This window comes from Palaemon carinicauda, chromosome 15, assembly GCF_036898095.1.
Source record: "Palaemon carinicauda isolate YSFRI2023 chromosome 15, ASM3689809v2, whole genome shotgun sequence".
NCBI lineage: Eukaryota > Metazoa > Arthropoda > Malacostraca > Decapoda > Palaemonidae > Palaemon > Palaemon carinicauda.
Window position 1 is genome coordinate 135,009,071 of NC_090739.1, and position 22,500 is coordinate 135,031,570.

General features: G+C 34.8%; 1 protein-coding gene across 2 annotated transcripts in view; it reads right to left on the minus strand.

Annotated features, from left to right (window-relative positions):
• Positions 1 to 22,500, minus strand: part of LOC137654771 (uncharacterized) — a 55,828-nt gene that overhangs the window by 8,413 nt on the left and 24,915 nt on the right. Inside the window, exons 1-5 of one of the 2 annotated variants that reach the window (XM_068388713.1) lie at positions 19,770 to 20,340; positions 15,274 to 15,585; positions 14,734 to 14,965; positions 10,188 to 10,606; positions 8,891 to 9,251 (exon numbers count right to left, since the gene is read on the minus strand). In XM_068388713.1, coding sequence (XP_068244814.1) covers positions 8,891 to 9,251; positions 10,188 to 10,606; positions 14,734 to 14,965; positions 15,274 to 15,585; positions 19,770 to 19,802 — 1,357 coding nt within the window. In that variant the 5' untranslated portion in view covers positions 19,803 to 20,340. Of the gene's footprint in view, positions 1 to 8,890; positions 9,252 to 10,187; positions 10,607 to 14,733; positions 14,966 to 15,273; positions 15,586 to 19,769; positions 20,341 to 22,500 lie in introns of those variants that run through there. The other variant, XM_068388712.1, reaches the window with a different exon arrangement.

Here is a 22,500-nt window from a genome sequence, read left to right on the forward strand (position 1 = left end):
CAGTGTACAAGATGTAAGAGCAGTATACAGGATTTTCAAAAGAGCAAGAAGAGCAGTGTACAAGATGTAAGAGCAGTATACAAGATTTTCGAAAGAGCAAGGAAGAGAGCAGTGTACAAAATGAAAATGTAAGAAGAGCAGTTTACAAGAAGAAGAACAGTGTACAAGATGAAAGAGCAAGAAGAACAGTGTCCAAGATGAAAGAGCAAGAAGAACAGTGTACATGATAATACAAGATGAAAGAGCAAGAATAAGAGCAGTAATACAAGATGAAAGAGCAAGAAGAAGAGAAGTATACAAGAAGAAAAGAGCAAGAAGAGCAGTATACAAAATGGAAGAGCAAGAAGAAGAACAGTATACAAGATGAAAATGCAAGGAGAGAGTGTAGTGGCAGAGAAGGCCTCCTGAAACGAATTCCTGAGTGTAACGCTTACCCAGAGATCGTTGAACCCCAACCAGAGACGCTACCACTTCTCAAGGTCGGCCAATCCGTGCCATTTAAATACTATAAATCTCTCGAGAATCTATGAATTGTAGATGATAAACAAAGCAAAGGTTTTTATAATTTCAGAAACAAATCAAAGGTATTTTTAATATAAGAATCAGGCTTATTTATACAGATAAAATATCCGGATGAAAATATCAGTACCAGTTGAAATTTAATCTGCCAGAGGTTAACGGTTTTCTCAAATACGGTGTTTGACCTAACGTAATATGAATGGCTAAAATTCACAAAATTAAAAGTACATTTTATCGTACAGTAAAATGTATGTATTTTCCTATATATATATATATATATATATATATTTTCATTGGCACTGGAAATCTGAATACAATTCTGTAGCTGTAATTTAGACAACATAAAAACTTTATATAAACACAATTATGAAAGATATATGTATGACAGTATAGAAATGTCAGGGGAATAGTAGCACAAAATTATGGACTAATGAAATCTCCTCTACCTCATAATCTAATAATTTAATCTATAATAATTACTTCCTGATAACTGAGGCCCTTTGCGTCAATACACGTGGGAGATGATGATGAAAGTTATTTAATTAATAATGAAAATTACAGTATCTGCAAAGTATCGTGTCTTGATTCATTCATCCCTTAAAGAGATAACGCAAATAGAATAGAGGAGTGATATGACATGGGGAAAGTTGACTTGGAGAGGTCGACCCTTCTATGTAGTGGGACTAATAAGGTCAAAATAAGATAGAAAGGAACCCGTTTTCAAAAGAGATTTGCCAAGTCACTCAGAAAATGTGTCAGACGCTTATAGCCGTTTTTCGTGTGTATACAAAATGGATTGACGAAATAAGAATATTTGAGGGATTAGACTGACATAAAAAGACCATACACAGAAGGGCATGTCTGAGGCCTTTGTCCTGCAGTGGACTAGTTACAGCTGATGTTGACTTTCATATTATCATCTACTCCTACGACTATTGACGCAAAGGGCATCGGTTAGATTTCGTCCGTTGACACTATCTCGATCTCTTAATTCAATACTTCTCCATTCATTATCTTCCACTTCACGTTCCATAGTTCTCAGCCATGTAGGCCTAGGTCTTTCAACTCTTCTGATGCCTTGTAGAGCCCAGTTAAACGTTCGGTGAACTAATCACGATATCGTATTCTGAAATTCCGTTTAACCTATAAGCGAATAGTAGTTCCCAACCGATATTTTCTAAGTCTGTGGAACATAGCAGACTTTTACCGAATAAATCCAGGATTGATTACGTCGAGAGGTGAACAAAACAGCTTCATATTTTGCACTAAAAATCGAACAATAATACAGGCAACCTCTTGCAACCCTCTGTGAATCCATTCTCAAGGTAACGAAAGACAGAAACAAGATTTCTCTACCATTAGAACCAAGGTCTAAATATATTTAGACCTTCAATGGACTTTTACGGTATGAGACTGCTAACAGGCTTCATAAGCTAATATTGTTCGCGATCATTTCTAAATAAGCATGAAATTCATACGTATTTGGGCTAACTAGTGAGAAATAAGTTGATAAATTAGCCATAGGAGAAATAAGTTGACATTTGCCCTAAGAGAAATAAGCGGACAAATTTGCCATGAGAAAAATAAGCTAACAAATTTGCCATAAGAGAAATAAGTTGGCAAATTTGTCATGAGAGAAATAAGTTGGCAAATTTGTCATAAGAGAAATAAGTTGACAAATTTGTCATGAGAGAAATAAGTTGGCAAATTTGTCATGAGAGAAATAAGTTGACAAATTTGTCATGAGAGAAATAAGTTGGCAAATTTGTCATGAGAGAAATAAGTTGACAAATTTGTCATGAGAGAAATAAGTTGGCAAATTTGTCATGAGAGAAATAAGTTGACAAATTTGTAATAAAAGAAATAAGTTGACAATTTTGTCATAAGAGAAATAATTTTACAAATTTGCCTTAACAGAAATGTTGACAATTTTGTCATAAGAGAAAGAAGTTGACAAATTTGTCGTAGGAGAAATAAGTTGACAAATTTGTCGTAGGAGAAATAAGTTGACAAATTTGCCGTAGGAGAAATAAGTTGAAAAATTTGCCATACCAGAAATAAGTTGACAAATCTGCCATACTCGTGTGCCATAGTACCATATCAATATTCAATCCAGCTTATGGTAAAAGGAAATTTCTTTGAATGCAAAATAAGAGAAGACTTAAAAAGAGTTCCATAAACTAGGAAAGAAAAAAATTTCACGCAATAACATTAATGTCGAAGCAGAATATTTATTTTCTACAGTCGAATATTATACAAAAATTGTAATAACAATACATTTCAAAATGAAAATAAAATCTTTTTACTGATTTTTGGAGTATATGAAACATTGTAACTTAAGGTTTTCAAAATCTGAGTATATATATATATATATATATATATATATATATATATATATATATATATATACATACCTGAGAAATACAGTCGTTTCTAATCCACTGCCGGACAAAGGCCTCAAACAAGTCCAAATTCATGTCAAAGAATTGTCCAGTTTTCACCACACTGGCCAGCAAAAAACAATCTACAGTAGTATGGGTGTGGCCTTGACTAGTACAGCTTTGCTGATCACGGCGAGAAGCAAACCCTTTCACCACTTTTAAGGAAGTCACACTCAAGAAAGGGATGGATATACATTATATATAGATATAATATATATCATATATATTGTTTAAGACAATATTTTAAAGTTAGCAAGCCGTGGAAGTATCACAATAACGCCTAGAGCGTGTTCAACCCTTCCCTTGGGGTGACCGGAAATTGCTTGCTGGCGAAAGTGGAAACAAGAATTTACTCATTTTCCGGCTTCATTGCTTAGGTTTACTCTAAGTATTAATATAGCTAATTCCAGAAAGGAGTATATTATTATTATTAATATTACTTGCTAAGCTACAACCCTAGTTGGTAAAGCTGGATGCTATAAGCCCAACGCCTCCAACAGGGAAAATAGCCCAGCGAAGAAAAGTTAATAAGGAAAAAATACAAGAGATGTTTAAGAACAATAACATTAATATAAATCTTTCTTATATGAACTATAAAAAACTTGAAAATAACAAGAGGATAAAAACTTCAAAATAACAAGCGGAAGAGAAATAAGATAGAAGTGTGTGCCAAAGTGTACCCTCAAGCAAGAGAACTCTAACCCAAGACAGTGGAAGACCATGGTACAGAGGCTATGGCACTGCCCAAGACAAGAGAACAACTGTTTGATTTTGGAGTGTCCTTCTCCTAGAAGAGCTGCTTACCATATCTAAAGAGTCTCTTCTACCCTTACCAAGAGGAAAGCAGCCACTGAACAATTACAGTGAACATATCAAGAAGTTTCATCACTAGACTACAGTTTGATATCAATATTACAGCTGTAGAACAGCTACAAAATACAAAATTATACTGAATTAATTAATATAGTCTTCATTAAGTACAAAAATAGAGGTTTTTAATGATAAAATTATATTCAAATGTCTCTTCATAGTTTATATATGACGGATCTATTTCATCGTTGTTACTAAGATATCTTATATTCATTACTTCTCATGTAGTTTATATACTTTCCTCACTGGGCTATTTTCCCTGTTGAGAGCCCTTAGGCTTATAGAATCCTGCTTTTCTAACTAAGGTTGTACTTAGCGTTGTTACTGATCTTCAGATACTCTAAGATATTTCATATTCATTACTCATTACTTCTCATGTAGTTTATTTCCTTTCCTCACTGGGCTATTTTCCCTGTTGGGAGCCCTTAGGCTTATAGCATCCTGCTTTTCCTACCATAATAATAATAATAATAATAATAATAATAATAATAATCTGAACGACTATAATTTCAATTTGTAATCAACGGTGTAGTTCCATTCGAAATTACAGTGCTTTCTCTCGTCTATCTATTGTAAGTCTATTTTAAGTCTAGTCAGAATTTGGCCACGCCCTTTTGCCTGAGGTATAAAATGGGAGTAAAGTTTCTCTCTTAACTGTGGTTGAGCAGTTAAACCACGCCTTAATAAAGAAAGGTGTGGTGGTTTTTGGTTCGAAATCTGAAGTTCGGCTTAAAAACAGCAGAACGATGGTGTTAAAATTATCGTTTAGAAATTACCACATTCTTGCCTTAGTCCAACTTTGAAAGAACTGAGAAACGGCTTTGAGGTTTAAATGTTTTTAATACTTTCTGGAGGCGACTTGGTAATGTTAAATGCGTTATTTGATGAAATACTATTGTTTTTATCAATCAATGATAAATCTGACTCATGTAAGTGAGAAATGTTTGGTGTCCAGCTTAATTATAGACGCTCGCTTGACAGGTTTTGTGGCCCACATAATTCTAAGCCTACGATATTAAACCCGACCAGAATTCACGTTCTGAATATACTGATTTATAGGGAGTTCTGTTAAAAATATTTTTTTTATTGGAATTTCTCCCAATAAAGTCATATTGTAGCAAATTTTTAAATCTTATTGTACAATCTTATTTTTAATTGTGTATTTTATAAGAACTAAGTTAATGTTGTAACAATCTTTTTTTTTTATTCGAGTCTTACTCAACAAAATGAGGTTTACTGTAAGTAATAATGTAGTACTATGTATGCAAAAGTTCAAATATTATCATCGTAACTGCCCAATATTCCCATGAATGGCAAAACAAGATAAAGGTTTAAAGGCCACTCATGAATAGCAGAGGCAAGGGACAGTGTCATTGCCCTATCAAGCAGGACAATGCCCTAGAGACTGACCATATATACATATGATCAGCGCCCAAGCCCCCTCTCCATCCAAGCAAGGACCAAGGAGCGCCAGGCAATGGCTGCTGATGACTCGGTAGATAGACGTATAGGCTCCACCAAACACCCCCGCCCATCCTTAGCTCACAATGATGGTGAGGTTGCAGAGACCAAAGGAACTGCCGAGTTTGAGAGAGAGACTAACCCCAGTCTGGCGTTCACCAGGCAAGGACGCTACCACCAGGCCACCACAACCCCTTTAATAACTATACTGAACTAGACTAGAAAATCACCAGGGCTGTGGTGGCCGATGTGGTAACATTCCTGACTGGTGAACGCCCAACTGGGGTTCGAGTCTCACTCAAATTCCATAGTTTCTTTAGTCGCTATAACCTCACCATCCTTGTGAGTTAAGGATGGGGGGGGGCTATAGGCCTATCTGCTGTCATCAGCAGCCATTGCCTGGCCCTCCTTGGTCCTAGCTTGGATGGAGAGGGGGCTTGGGCGCTGGCCATACGTATATAGGATCAGTCTCTAGGGCACTGTCACGCTTGATAGGACAATGTCACTGTCCCTTGCCTCTGCCATTCATGAGTGGTCTTTAAACCTTTAAACATGCGAGTAAGCTGTTTGTCAATAGTTATTGTGTAACAAGCATATTTTTCCACACAATGATGTAAGATATTTAACGCACATTCATAATTGTCTTATTGATTTACACGCTTTAATAACTGTCTATTGGTCAAGACTTATTCATCCAGGTTATTCATTTATGAAGAGAGAAGCGTATCTCCAGTTTCAATGTTGAATAAGTTTTCCAGGTAGAGTGACTGGTTCTACTACATAAGGGGCCGGTTGAGAAAGTAGTCATCAGTTGAACCTGTCCTTCAGCTTGTCTTCCTTCTCAAATTCCAGTATAGCGCGCTCTCTCTCTCTCTCTCTCTCTCTCTCTCTCTCTCTCTCTCTCTCTCTCTCTCTCTCTCTCTCTCTCTCTCTCAGCTCTATAAGTTAAGCTAGACTCATTGGTTTGGTAAATCTTTTAATTTTCTCTCTCTGCTCTGCAAGAGTTGAGCTAGACTCATGGTTTTGGTAAATCTTTTAACAATCTCTCTCTCTGAAATTACTTGTATGTAACCTTTGAGAATAAATTTCTACAAAACTAATTGCTCAAATTCTGAAGCTATATTTGAACTTCGGAAGTTCAAACTTAGAAGCAAATATTTTTAAGCTGACAGGTTGACGTAAATTTCATTTTATAGTTCATATATGACAGATTTATTTTAACATTACTGATCTTGAATTAGTCTACATTTCTTTTTATTCATCACTTAAATGTAGTTTATTTGGTAGTCTCTTATTTCCTTTCCCCATTGGGCTACTTTCCCTGTTGGAGTCCTTGGGCTTATAGCATTCTGCTTTTCCTTTGTTTGCACAGTAGCTTGGCAAGTATTATTATTATTATTGTTATTATTATTATTACTAGCCAAGCTACAGCCCTGGTTGGAAAAGCAAGATGCTATAAGCCCAAGGGTTTTATAGTTTATAAAGTGATATTTACTTTAATATTGTTGCTCTTCTTTGAATATTTCATTTTTCCTTGCTCCTTCCTCAACGAGCTATTTTCCCTGTTGGAGCCCCTGGGCTTACAGCATCCTGATTTTTCAACTAGGGTTGTAGCTTAGCTAGTAGTAAAAATAATAATAATAATAATAATAATAATAATAACAGGGAAAAATCGCCCAGTGAGGAAAAGATAAGGAAATAAATAAAGTTGTAGCAGTGGTTGTGGTGGTGGTGGTAGTGGTAGTAGTAAATAATAATAATACATTTTCAGTCCTTTATGTTTTCATTTCAATTCGAACACATGCATTCTCGAATAATACTTTTTAATATTCACAACATTCCTTGACCTGTTTTTTATTTCCATTAATTGAAACTGGATAACGAAATCTCAAGATACGTAACAGACTCACAATAGAATATACGAGTCTCCCATAGTCCGATGTCTTCCAATCTTTCGCCTACTGTTCACCCCGAGCCAAAGTAGGCTAATACCTGTCAAGCTGGTTCAGTTATATAACTAAAAGAAAAAAAAAAAACCGCCCACCGATTTCTTTAACTTTTTTTTTTTAGGAAATACACTCGGATATTTGCTTTACAGTTTCCGTCAGCATTCTAGAAGTTTTATTCCAGCTGTGAACAAGTTGTGAAATGATCTTCCTAATCGGGTAGTTGAATCTGTAGAACTTCAAAAGTTCATACTTGCAGTGAATGTTTTTATGTTGAACAGACTTACAAAAGCATTTTTATAGTTTATATATGAAATATCTGTTTTGATGTTAAGGATTAGAAATGAAACTATAGGAGAGATAACTCGTGTCATAATGTAGATGAGATCATGATGTGGGGTAGATGGAGATGGGTTGGGCATGCTCTCCGCACTCACCAAGAGAGATTAGTTCACCAAATGTTCAGCTCGACTCCACAAGGCGTTAGAAGAATTGGAAGACCCAGGCCTACATGGCTAAGGAATATAAAGCGCGAAGTAGGAGATGATGAATGGAGAAGTATTGAATTAAATGCTAAAGAGAGACGACTGGCGAAATCTAACCTAGGCCCTTTGCGTCAATAGGCGTAAGAGATGATGATATTGATGATAACTGTATAGTACTTCTTTCGTAACACCGAGTTTTAGCGGTCTACCTTGACGTCTATAGACTTCCTTCGAATTGTTCGTAGACAAACTTCAAGGTAGACAGCTAAAAGCCAAGCGAGATGAATGAAGTACTTCGTAGTCAATGAGACAGTTATATATTATTATTATTATTATTACTTACTAAGCTACAACCCTAGTTGGAAAAGCAGTATGCTATAAGCCCAGGGGCTCCAACAGGGAAAATAGCTCAGTGCGGAAAGGAAAAAAGGAAAATAAAATATTCTAAGAAGAGTAACAACAATAAATATCTCCTATATAAACTATAAAAACTTTAACAAAACAAGAGGAAGAGAAATAAGATAGGAGAGTGTGCTCGAGTGTACCCTCAAGCAAGAGAACTCAAACCCAAGACAGTGAAAGGCCATGGTACAGAGGCTATGGCACTACCCAAGACTAGAGAACAGTGGTTTGATTTTGGAGTGTCCTTCTCCTAGAAGAGCTGCTTACCATAGCTAAAGAGTCTCTTCTACCCTTACCAAGAGGAAAGTGGCACTGAACAATTACAGTGCAGTAACCCCTTGGGTGATGAAGAATTGTTTGGTAATCTGTGTTGTCAGGTGTATGAGGATAGAGGAGAATATGTAAAGAATATGCCAGACTATTCAGTGTGTATGTAGGCAAAGGGAAAATGAACCGTAACCAGAGAGGAGGATCCAATGTAGTACTGTCTGGCCAGTCAAAAGACCCCATAACTCTCTAGCGGTAGTATAATAATAATAAAAATAATAATAATAATAATAATGATAATGATGATAATAACAATAATAATGATAATGATGATAATAACAATAATAATAATAATGATGATAATAATAACAAATAATGATAATACAATAAAAATAAAAATAATTATAATGATAATAAAATAAAAATAATTATAATAAATAATAATGATACTACTATTACTACTACTACTACTAATAATAATAATAATAACAACACTCACCAGAGAGTGTCAACTGTTGAAAAGAAGTGTGCGACTCTTCGTCATCATCATCGTCATCCTCCAACTCTGTCTTGGCCGTCATTGGGGACAACGGACTAGCACACACCCGAGCACCAGCGGGCCTAGCGCTCGCCACCACAGTAGTAGCACCTGAGCAGCCCTTCAAGAGAGATTTCGAGTCCTGTCCCCTAACGGTTGTGAGGAGGGCTGTACGAATGGCAGCCTGGTTGCTGAGGCTGGTGGTCACGGTTGCAGCTGACGTGTTAGGCTGACGGACTGTGGATACAACTGTCCTGACGCCACGGCCATTGACACCGACATTGCTACTGCCACCTGTGCTGATGATCTTGATGGTTCGAACCTAGAGGAAATGAGAACAGAAACTTTATTATTATTATTACTGGCCAAGCTACAACCCTAGTTAGATAAGCAAGATACTATTACCCCAAGGGCTCCAACAAGGAAAAATAGCCCAGTGAGGAAAGGAAACAGGTTAATAAATTACAAGTAATTAACAATCAAATTCTAACATTTAAATAATATTAACATATAACCCTAGTTAGAAAAGCAAGATGTTATAAGCCCAAGGGTTCCAACAAGGAAAATGGCCCAGTGAGGAAAGGAAAGAGGTTATTCAATAAACTAAACGAAAAGTAATTAACCATCAAAATATAATCGCTAAAGATTATTAACACAGCCCTGGTTAGAAAAAGTAAGATGCTATAAGACCAAGGGCTCCAACGAGGAGAAATAGCCCAATGAGGAAAGGAAACGGAAATAAACAAGAAAAGTAATTATCAATCAAAATCAAATATTTAAAGAACATTAAACATTAACACACAACCCTAGTTAGAAAAGCAAGATGCTATAAGACCAAGGGCTCCAAGAAGGAAAAATACCCCATTGAGGAAAGGAAACAAGGAAATAAACTACCAAAAAAATAGTAATTAACAATCAAAATCTAATATTTAAAGAACATTAACAACATTAAATTAGGTCTTTTATATATAAACTATAAAAACGTCATAAAAAACAAGGAGAAAGAAGATATAATAGTTTGCCCGAGTGTCCCCTCAAGCAAGAGAACTCGAATCTAAGACAGTGGAAGGCCATGGGACAGAGGCTATGACATCTTATAATCATAAGTCAAACTGCTACATAAATAGTTTCTAATTTAGTTCTTAAACATTATGTGAAGAATATATATATATATATATATATATATATATATATATATATATATATATATATATATATATATATATATATACACACACACACACAGAGACCACCGTACCTGGTTGAAATCCTTGACAGTAACAGGCAAAAGAATTGACCTAGATGTCGGATTTGACTTCAACAGAGTTCCTCCTTTGACCAACTGCCCAGTGTGTCCGCCCTTGCTCGCCTGTGTGACAACTATCGTCTGCCCTCCCAGAGTACTGACGTTGCTGCAGCTGCTACTGCTGGGGGCAGCTACGGTTAGCGTCTTCAGGATGGGAGTAGAGTTTCCAACGTTAACTGTAGATACAACAGGGCTGACTTTGGTACTTATAGAGCTAGGTCGGCTGACGCGAGTGGGCGTCGTACGGTTAACACTGACTGTGTTGAAATTGGGGACAGAAGTGCTGATAGAAGAAGTGCTGATGGAGGAACCGCTGACAGAATTAGTAGCAACCAGCTCTGGGACGATCTGAGGAGCAGGGGAGGAGAAGCCTGTTCCAGGAAGAGAAAATAACCAGTCGGTTATTAAACGATGGTAGAAGTTACTGTGCAGCATAAGTTTTACACACTTTTTACCGTGTTGACCCTGTCATAACTTTAAGGCACAATTATAACTAAAACCTTATTAGTTCAACCAAATGATGCAGTAATTTTGATCTGAGATACTTTGAGCCCTAAATATGCAGAAGTTTTATCTTGTAATAATTATCGAATTGGTAAATTTACCACAACCATTGTTATAATAATTTTGCCTATGATCTTTTCCAGATACATTTGTATATAGAACATTAGTCAGATACTTTTTCAACTATAAATTTCCTCGGTTGACTCAAGCTACTGGAGTATCCTACCTACCAAAATTAGTTGCTTTTCCTAGGGTGGTCACCATATAGCCACTGTTCTAAAAACCTAGACTGTGCCATGGGTTCTAAATATTCTTTAAACCTACTCGGGGCCGTGGTTGAAAGCAGAATGAAAGAGGCAAAGCATAGAAATAAGTGAAGTAAGAAAGGATTGGGGAAAACAAGAAAATCCCCAAATTCAAATAAATTAGTTTCCAAAGACACACTGCTTCTCTTTTAAATATTTTCTGAAGGATCTTACTATCTCCCTTGATTCGCTAATTGTGTAATTCAACAAATATCATTACGTCCCCAAGACTATACAATAAACTCCTACTAGACATCAGAAAGAAGATATTAAGGCTTTCAAGAGGAAACTGAAGACTTTCTTCTTCTCTAAGTGCTTCGATAATGTGGATTTGACAATAAACGAGCAATATGCGGCGTGAAATGCTGAATGCCTTGGAATGTATACGATAAAATGACAGGGTCCTGTAGAGAGTATGGTTCCCCTGCACTATAGAACCAGATAAACAGCCCTTAAACTAGAGTATATTTTCCAAATTTCTATAAAAAAAAAATGTAACCAGTTACATTCTCATACAACCTATTTTAACATCCCCAGCTACTGCTGAATCATTTACTTTCCTCTTGCTAAATAACTTTCACATTTCTTTCCTTTAATACTTTTTCAACCTGTCACTATTTTTGCCTTTTCGCTACTTTCTCTAAACTAAAACCATCAGCTGATTTCTTGCATTACTCCAGTCCGACATATATTGATTGCTAGTAAAATTAACACTTTCTTTTCTAGGGTAACACCGAACTAGCCAATCTCTTGTTTGAATTATCACATTATCATTATTACTAGCCAAGCTACAACTCTGGTTGAAAAAGCAGGATGCTGCAAGCACAAGGGCTCCAACAGGGAAAGCAGTCCAGTGAAGAAAGGAAATGAGGGAATAGCAAATAATCTATACACGTGATGATTAAGTGTATATTTTACGATCAGTAACATCATCAAAATAGATCAGACATTATATATATATATATATATATATATATATATATATATATATATATATATATATATATATATATATATATATATATATATATATATCCCTGTCTGACTTGGACAATCTTATTATGCGGTCAACTCTCGTCTTATCCTTCTCACAGAGTTAATGCTCAGTGATTCATTCCGACAATCTCGGGAAAACCGTATCCTCGGGTTTAACCCAAGTTGTCAAATGTTCTTTTTTAGTATTTGCCAACCTGCTCTAAATAACATAGGACTATTGTATTGTTGCATTTACATTAAAAAAACTCTTTTGCGATATCTAGCGTCATTTTTACGTAACCTTGGTCTAGACCTAAGTTCTGAAATTATTATTCTTTTAGCATTTCCCAAGCAGCACCAAACAGGACAATTTTATTGTTGCATTTAAATAAAAAAAAAAAAAGTCCTTTACGATATCTCAACTTATTCATTATGCAACCTTGACGAAGGGACATTGGTCTAGACGATAAACTTATCTAATCTACGTCCACACAGTGCTATCACTCTATATATGTTCTCGTTACTTCGTTTCAAGTGACTATGTCCTTGAACTTAAGGCTTCGTCTTTCATACGCAGTAAGCTAGTGTCCACAGAGCCTCTTCTAACATGCAGCTGATTTATAAGTATTTCGTAAACAGGTTTCCCAATTATGTGTTGATGTGTGTATAGACTCTCTCTCTCTCTCTCTCTCTCTCTCTCTCTCTCTCTCTCTCTCTCTCGAACAGTTAGTAACTGGCGTATATAATTATTATTAATAGGAGATTAATCAGCCCATTGAATCAAGCTCGATATATATATATATATATATATATATATATATATATATATATATATATATATATATATATATATATATATATACACACACACATTAAAGCTAAAGAATAAAAAAAATATTGTAAATATAATGGATAAAAAATTAATAAATCACGAGATACTACTAAACTATGATAAAAATTAATTTAAATCTCACCTATAAAACTATTGTTTCTTTACAAAAAAAAAAAAGTTAAAATCTTGAAAATAAAAATTCTCAAGAGTCCAATTATTATTATTACTATTATCATCATTATCATTATTACTAGCTAAGCTACAACCCTAGTTAGAAAAGCAAGATGCTATAAACCCAAGGGCTCCAACATGAAAAAATAACCCAGTGAGGAAAGGAAATCAGGAAATAAACAACAAGAGAAGTAATGAACATTTAAAATAAATATTTTAAGAACAGTAATAACATTAAAATAGATCTTCCATATACATTATAATCTATAACAACTTAAGTAAGTGTCTTATATTTAGCAAACAAACAAAGATCACATGTTTGGAGATAAGTTCCATGAGTATATGGTTAGATAAGATGAGGTAGATAATTAGGAACTTTATCAATACGTTAATAGTATAGGTAAGAGAAAATTACTTTAAGAGGCTCAATACAACACAGTACTCAAAGTTTTATTCCAGCTGTGACCAAGCTGTGGAATGATCTTCCTAATCGGGTACTTAAATTGATAGAACTTCAAAAGTTCAATCTTGTAGCCAATGTTTTTTTTTTTTTTATGTTGAACAGGCTGATATAAGTTTTTCAAAGTTTACATATGAAATATCTGTTTTAATGTTAAGGTTTTTGAAATATTTTATCACAATTGTTCATTACTTTCTATATCTTTTATTTATTTCCTTATTTCCTTTCCTCACTGAGTTATTTTTCCCTGTTGGAGCCCTTGGTATAATAGCATCTTACTTTTCCAACTAGGGTTGTAGCTCAACTAGTAATAATAATAACAATAATAATATCAATATTAATAACAATAATAATAAGACTTTTAAGTAAAGAATTCTGCAGCTCAATGAGTTCTATTCTAGTCTCTTAACGTTATCTTACATATCGTATTCAATTATTTTTTCTGTTATCAAGGCTTTAATGTGTTTAAGAAACCGGTTGAATAGATAACATTTAAATGTCTGTTTGTCATAGATTCTTATCTCTTATTTTATTTCTATATGATGTAGCGGATGTAATTTTATATATATATATATATATATATATATATATATATATATATATATATATATATATATATATATATATATATATATATATATGAAAGGCCAGGTCGCTTCCAACCATGCCACCAGAGACCTGGCCTTTCATTTGAAGGGGCTAGGGTTCGATCCCGGTATGAGGTAGAAATTGATTTCTATGTGAGCACGATATTGTGCTGATTTTCATCCATATATATATGTGTATATATATATGTATATACTGTATAATATATATATATATATATATATATATATATATATATATATATATGTATATACTGTATATAATATATATATATATATATATATATATATATATATATATATATATGCACCATACATCAATATATATACAATAATATATCTACACTCGTATCTATCATACACGTATAATGAAATACTAAGATTCATAACAATTTTATAAAATTTCAATTCAAACAAAAAGTGAAGTGAATAACTAACAATACACGCCAGGGGAAAAACAATCGTAATGAAAAATAGTTTGTTTATGTCAAAGAGATTTAAGATTGTGAAAATTGATCAAGAAAATAAAATAAGGCACTAATTTAACATCCTCAAAATAAAATACGGACAAAAACATTACACAAAACAATATAACAAAAATTATCAATTTAACTTCAAAATGAACAAAATTGGCAACTCGACCTACCAGAATCCGTTTGCGTGATCAAGTCGTCAATGCCTAAAATCATTTCGGGACTTCCGGGCGGAGCTAAGAGGTTCGAGGCGCTGTGTGGGGAGCTGGAGCCCAGGTCGCTGACGGAGGACACCTCGGAAATGGTATCGGCTCCAGATTCGGAGGAGGAGAATCCTCCCACGCCAAGGCCCATGTCAACAAACGATCCTGGAGAGGCCACGGAGCAACCCGATAGTGGAGACATCTAACGGGGTAAATGGGATTTAAAACTTCCGTTACAAAAGTATTCATGAGTTGATATGTTTTTGATTTGAAAACATATTTAGATACTTAGATAAATAGTAGAAATTGTAATTGTTAAAATACAAAGTCATCCATCTAAATATGCTATGATGTTTGTATATATACACACACATATATATTATGATTTTTAATATATATATATATATAATGTGTGTATTATAAATTATAATTGTAAACGTGTACTCCTAATAAAAGATAGATAAGGAAAAAACCCAAGCATTGGACAAGCTTATTCTTAAGAGAACTCACCTGCTGATCAAAGTTGGAATCACTCGACATGCCAGAATCCGAAGCTCCTGAATCCAAGACGACGTCGAAGGGCAGTCCAACCAGATCCTTCAAGTCGTCCATATCATCGGCAGCCTTGAGAGTCGGGGTACTCAGGGGGGAGGTACTCCCCAGGGAGGGAACGGACATGGGCGCTGATCCCAAGGGGGCCGGAGACGAAGCCAAAGTGGGGCCGTGGATGCTCAGAGAAACAGGGCCATTGATGTCGCTGGAGGTAGTTGTGCTGCCGTTTAGAACGGACCGCAGTAGTTCGTCAGCGTCCCAATCGTTTGCCTGTAAGGGTGGAGGAAAACAAATTCAAAGTCAGAGGAAAACAAATTCAAAGTCAGAGGAAAACAAATTCAAAGTCAGAGGAAAACAAATTCAAAGTCAGAGGAAAACAAATTCAAAGTCAGAGGAAAACAAACTCAAAGTCAGGAGAAAACAAACTTAAAGTCAGAGGAAAACAAACTCAAAGTCAGGAGAAAACAAACTCAAAGTCAGAGGAAAACAAATTCAAAGTCAGAGGAAAACAAATTCAAAGTCAGAGGAAAACAAATTCAAAGTCAGAGGAAAACAAACTCAAAGTCAGAGGAAAACAAACTCAAAGTCAGAGGAAAACAAACTCAAAGTCAGAGGAAAACAAATTCAAAGTCAGAGGAAAACAAACTCAAAGTCAGAGGAAAACAAATTCAAAGTCAGAAAACCTCAGAAAAATAAATTCAGTTAGAAATATCTTAAGAGAAAATACAAAAGTCAGAGGAAAGCAAATTCGAAGTCAGAGAAAAAAGAAATTTTAAGTTAGAGAAAAAAAGGACAAAAACAAATTCAAATTCAGAGAAAATAAAATAAAAAAAAAACATAGAAAAACAAGCTCAAAAACATAGAAAAACAAATTCAAAGACATGGAAAAACAAATTCAAAGACATGGAAAAACAAATTCAAAGACATGGAAAAACAAATTCAAAGTCAAGGAAAAAACTCAAAGTCAGAGGAAAACAAAATCAAAGTCAGAGGAAAACAAACTTATAACATAGAAAAACAAATTCAAAGACATGGAAAAACAAACTCGAAGTCAGGGAAAAACAATTTCAAAGTCAGGGAAAAACAATTTCAAAGTCAGGGGAAAACACACTCAAAGTCAAGGGAAAACCAATTCAAAGTTAGAGGAAAACAATTCAAAGTCATGGGAGAACAAATTCAGTCAGCGGAAAACAAACTCAAGGTCAGAGAAAACCAAACTCAAAGTCAAAGAAAACCAAACTCAAAGTCAGAGAAAAACAAAGTCAAGAGACAAAAAATCTAAAAGCCAGAGAACAAAAAACTCAAATTTAAAGAAAAACAAAGAGAAAAACCAACTTAAAGTCTGAGAGAAAAACAAACTAAAAAAATAGAACAACAAACTCAAAGTTACAGAAAAACAAAGTAAAAAATTAGAGAAAACCAAACTTAAAGCCAGAGAAAAAAACAAACTCTTTCCAATAACTCCTGTAGCTAAGAAAGTAAAACAAGCAAACCTTTACTGAACTCTAGGTGTAACGTTTTCATACTACATAATTATCAAGACTAATTAGGTACCTTTAAGGCCATGGACTACCCCAATAAACTCATTAAGTGGGATCCAGGTGATTATATTCATCAAAGATAAATATGAGGTCAAGGACAGAGAGCCAGAACGTAATATCTTATATACATATTAATGATGAATGGAGAAGTATTGAATTAAAATCTCAAGATAGGGACGACTGGCGAAATCTAACCGAGGCATGGGAGGATATATACAAATATAATATATATATATATATATATATATATATATATATATATATATTATATATATATATATAATATATATGTGAGAGAGAGAGAGAGAGAGAGAGAGAGAGAGAGAGAGAGAGAGAGAGAGAGAGAGAGAGAGAGAGAGAGAGAGAGAGAGAGAGAGAGAGAGTTGTTTAGCTTACTTTAATTGCAAACAAAGATCTGTAATTCATTCACTTTAACAAACTGAAATTATTCTGCAAGTTTATTTTGTAAGTTTACCTAAATATCTCTAATTAATATTTTATGAAACCATTTGCTAAAATTTATAAGGAAAAGTGCCACTGGAAAGAATTGATTTTAAAAGTTCCCTTTAAATTAATATAATTACTACATTGAAAGTTTGCAGGAATTGCTTGAAATTTATGAGTTTATATTATATTTTTATATATATATATATATATATATATATATATATATATATATATATCTATATATATATATATATATATATATATATATATATATATATATAATATATATCATGTATGTGTTTAAAATTTGAAAATGTTGAGTCAACATTAAATCTCCAATTGTAAATGTTCCAATTAATGTAAGGTGATTTATTCAAAGTACATAATTTGTCGATAAAGAATGATTTAACGAAATTCATTAAGCAAGTTACAGGTCGAAGAAAGTTGGTGTAGCAGATTTTGTTTACGTATACAATATCATTATACACCGTGTTCTACACAGGTCTACATTAAAAATAAAAGTAATATCTATTACCAAATGGTCAATATCCAAAAATACAGTGTTACCATTATCAGTCGCAGGCAAAAAGTTCCACTTTCATCATAAATACTCGTCATAATTCAAGCCGGGCAAGACAACCCCCCCCCCTCTCGACACCTCAGTCTGCCCACCCCACCCACCAGTAACTTCCCCAGTTTAAACTCACTGCCCAAGGCAGGACAACCTGTCGTCCATAGTCCATACCAAGGCCCATCTATGGGCCTTGGTCCATATGAATGCAAGGCTGGCTAGCGTGTACACACACACGAACACACAGACAAGATGCTCTAAGCCCCAGGGCTCTAACAGGGAAAAAAGCCCAAAGAGGAAAGGAAACAAGATAAACTACAAAAGAAGAATAAATAAATTATTTCACGAACAGTAACATTAAATTAGATCCTTCACATATAAGCTATAACACTAGAAAATCAACAAGAGGAAGGGAAATAAGATAGAACAGCGTGTCATAGTTTACCCCCAAGCAGAGAACTCTAATCCAATACAGGAAGGGCATGGTACAGACGCTATGGCATTACATAAATAAACAGCCTTTAAAACAATTTGGGTTAAAGGGAAAATAGCTTTACGAGGAACGCCTTTACATTTCCCCATTCGTAATTCGTCTTTTCCTGAGGAGATGTCTTGGAGAAGCAATAATTGCAACTATATTCACCTTGAGAGGTAGACGGAGATGGTTTGGACGGGGGCTCAAGTGTGAATCTGAGATTAGGTCACCAAACTGGGTTCCACAAGGTACTAAAACAGTTGGAAGACCCAAATCTACATGGCTAAGAACTATGAAACGTGAATTGGGAGACGATGAGTGGAGAAGTATTGAATTAAAAGCTTAACGACTTTAAAAGGTTTAAAGGTCGCCCATGAATGACAGAGGCAATGGACAGTGACATTGTACTATCAAGCAGGAAAATGCCCTAGAGACTGACCATATATACACATATGATCACCGCCCAAGCCCCCTCTCCACCCAAGCTAGGGCCAAGGAGCGCCAGACAATGGCTGCTGATGACTCAGCAAATAGACCTATAGGCTCCCCAAACCCCTCCCCCTTCTTAGCTCACAAGGATGGTGAGGTTGCACCGACCAAAGGAACTAACGAGTTTAAACGGGACTAAAACCCCAGTCTGGCGTTCAGCAGCCAGGGACATTACCGCATCGGCCACTGCAACCCTAAATTAACCGAGGCCCTTTTGCATCAATAGGCGTAGGAGATGATGATATTCATCCACAAGGATTTGAGGATGAATTCGGTTTCCATAACAGCGTGGATGAAGGGCTATACAGGTTAAACTTGCTTTACACCTCTCAAGGAAAGGACGAAATAGCAGGGGAAATATAAAGTTTTTTTCGCGTATATATATATACTGTATATATATTTTTCCTTTTTCTCAAAATTTTTTTCGCGTATACATATATTTTTCCTTTTCTCAAAAATGTTTAAGTGACAAACGATGAAGATAAATATCTTAATAATTTCAATAATCTTAATAATAATAATTCTTAAATTTTAATAATAACAATATCAATGATTTTAATAATAACAATATCAATGATTTTAATAATAACAATATCAATGATTTTAATAACAACAACAATATCAATGATTTTAATAACAACAACAATATCAATGATTTTAATAACAACAATATCAATGATTTTAATAACAACAATATCAATGATTTTAATAATATTATAGTTCTTAAAACTTCAGAATCCTGGACTTAGCAGTAATTAGCTCTTTAAATTACCGGTAAAATATAAAAATTTCATTCTGAACACAAAAAAATCATCATAATTACGATGACATAAAATAGTAATCAAATATATAATTAAATAACACATAAAAAAATAACAGTATAATTCTTATTAACAAAGGTAATACTATAGGCCTACATAAAAATGCTTACCATGAGTAAATCACAGAAGTCCTGAGCGTACATTGTAATTATATTCTGGTTACAAATAAAGAAATCACTATGACACCACGAGTAATATTCTCGAAGTCAGTTTAAGAATAAAGAAATCCACTGCTTCTTTATGCAAGACGGAGCGAATAATATCGTGAGAAATATCTTGTTTGACTTGTTTTCAAACGCTAAACTTTCACTCAACACTTTACACGATATTCCTCTATGCCGGCGAATTGATTCGATAAAATATGTCACTATTATAGCACTGAAGTGTAATTTATCGTAAAAAATGGCACCTTAACAATGAAGTGCTCACTAACCATTTCATAAATTAATTCAACTAAAGAGGCGGCCAGGTATAAGCAAGTTTCCCTAGAAACCTCTATGGCATTTCCTTTACTAGACCACAAAGTATGTGATTAACTTTAGATGATGAACAATTTCTTTCTGGCTAAATAAATCGCATCAATAAATCATAAACAGAACATAATTCCATTTTGAAAGTAAACTAAAACACTTATCGAAATTATCACAAAAATTTCCAGTCGTGCGGAGCGCACACATCCGCCTAGCTAGACGACCTACAGGTGAATAACGAAATCCCGGGACTCCGGGTCCGGGAGTACCCGGGTTCCTCTGGTGGGTTCTGGGAACCACACCAGACACCTGTGGTGATGGGGGACTCCCCCCTAGGAGGTATTCCCTACGAACCGGTGTGAGGCGCCGGCACAAGATACGATAAAATGTAGTAAGCTGGGTAAAAAAACTAGGATGGAGACTAAGAATGAACTGGGTTTATATATGAAATATTTAGTTTAATGTTGTTAGTGCTCTTAAACTTCTTGTTAGTTTTTCCTTATTCCCTTTCCTCACTGGGCTATTTTCCCTGTTGGAACCCTTGGGCTTATAGCATCCTGCTTTTCCAACAAGGGTTGTAGCTTAGCAAGCAGTAGTAGCAATAATTCAAGACCCCAGCCCCTGATCGCTAATAATAGGTACGCCCTAGGAACAAAATCGTAAGCATTTTTGGAAAAGCGATGACTTAAAAGAAAGGTGGCCAGCTAAGATGTAGGTAGCTCTAGCACGAAGCCCTGTCAGAAGGTCAACCGAAATCCAAAGACAGCAGACAGCAAAAGCAGCCTTAGTCAGCGTTATGTCTTGAAGAGCTTCTTTCTTTCTTCCTTCCCAGCCAAACTCAAGACTTCCTTAACTTGGGAAAAAAAAACCTACTTGAACAAGTTGAACTTTCATTGCATCGAGACAGCTAAACTTGACGGACGGTAAATTTCACTTTCGTTTATCAAAACGCTTAAGTTTTAATCCTTCCAAAAAGCGAGTTTACACCGGAAATGAAGATAGGATAGCTGCTAACCAAAGGATTTCCACTAAACGATTAGCGAGTGGCCAAGAGTAACCTAGATTTAGAAAGGCTTCCATGTAAATACTGTTACTAGAGACGAAACCTCATAACAAAATACAACGGTGAGTTTAAAGAATTCTTGCATGCATATTTTTTAGTTTCTTGTCACGCCCATTTATCTCTTAGGTCAATCAAAATATGGGCAAATATCGTACAAATAAACGTAAAATGATCGTGCAAATAAAATTAAAATAAAAGTAAAATAACCGTACGAATAAAGGTAAAATAATTGTACAAATTGAAGATAGTTATCGTACAAATAAAAGTAATAAGGGCATATATCGTATAAATAATCATAAAATTATCGTACAAATAAACGTAAAATTATCGTACAAATAAAAGACTAATTATAGTGCAAAATTAAGTAAATTGGCGTAAAAATTTAAGTAATATGGACATAGCCTATATCGTACAAATCAACGTAAGATTGTCGTGAAAATAAAAATAAAATAACCGTACAATTAAAAGTAAAATGATCGTACACATTAAAGTAAAATGATCGTACACTTAAACGTAAAATTATCGTACAAATAAAATTTAAATTATCGTGCAAATAAAAATTCAATAAGCTATGGTATATATACCAAACATCCGTACGTAGTTTTATGATAACAGATTAACCATATAACTAAAATTATACAGTTTCTTTAACAGTTAAGACCACAAACCCATATCTTATCAGTGAGATTTCATTTCTGCAAGCTATAAACGATGTCTACCAAGAGGACAGTTTGTCTCTGTGTTCCCAAGTTATGCTGACGAGCAGTATTTCCAACCCTCCGGGAATAACAGCTAAAAAAAACTGACTTAGTCTAAGTGGTAAATCACACACACACACACACACACAGAAAACTTTTCTTGCACACAGATATGTTAACGTAAGCGATAAGCTTACGTCTATATAGACCCTGCTTTCAACCAGTCCTGTTCCCACGGTCTAGGTGTACATAGACCGGCAGCAGGGAATATCTAAGAGAATTGTTACATATCGTGCAGCCAACAAATCGTGTTGACACGAGAATAGTTACAGATGGTTTCAAAATTATTGGACCCAATACTGTAGTTTCATGAGCTTTCAAATATGCGGCCCCAAAGATTGTATACAATAAGCTCCCACTAGACATCAGAAAGACTGAATATATTAAGGCTTTCAAGAGGAAACTGAAGACTTTCTTGTTTTCTAAGTGCTTCGATAATGTAGATTTGACAATAAACGAGCAATATACGGTGCGAAATGCTGAATGCCTTGGAATGTAGACGATAAAATGAATATTGAAAGGTCCTGTAGAGTAGGGTTCCCCTGCAGTA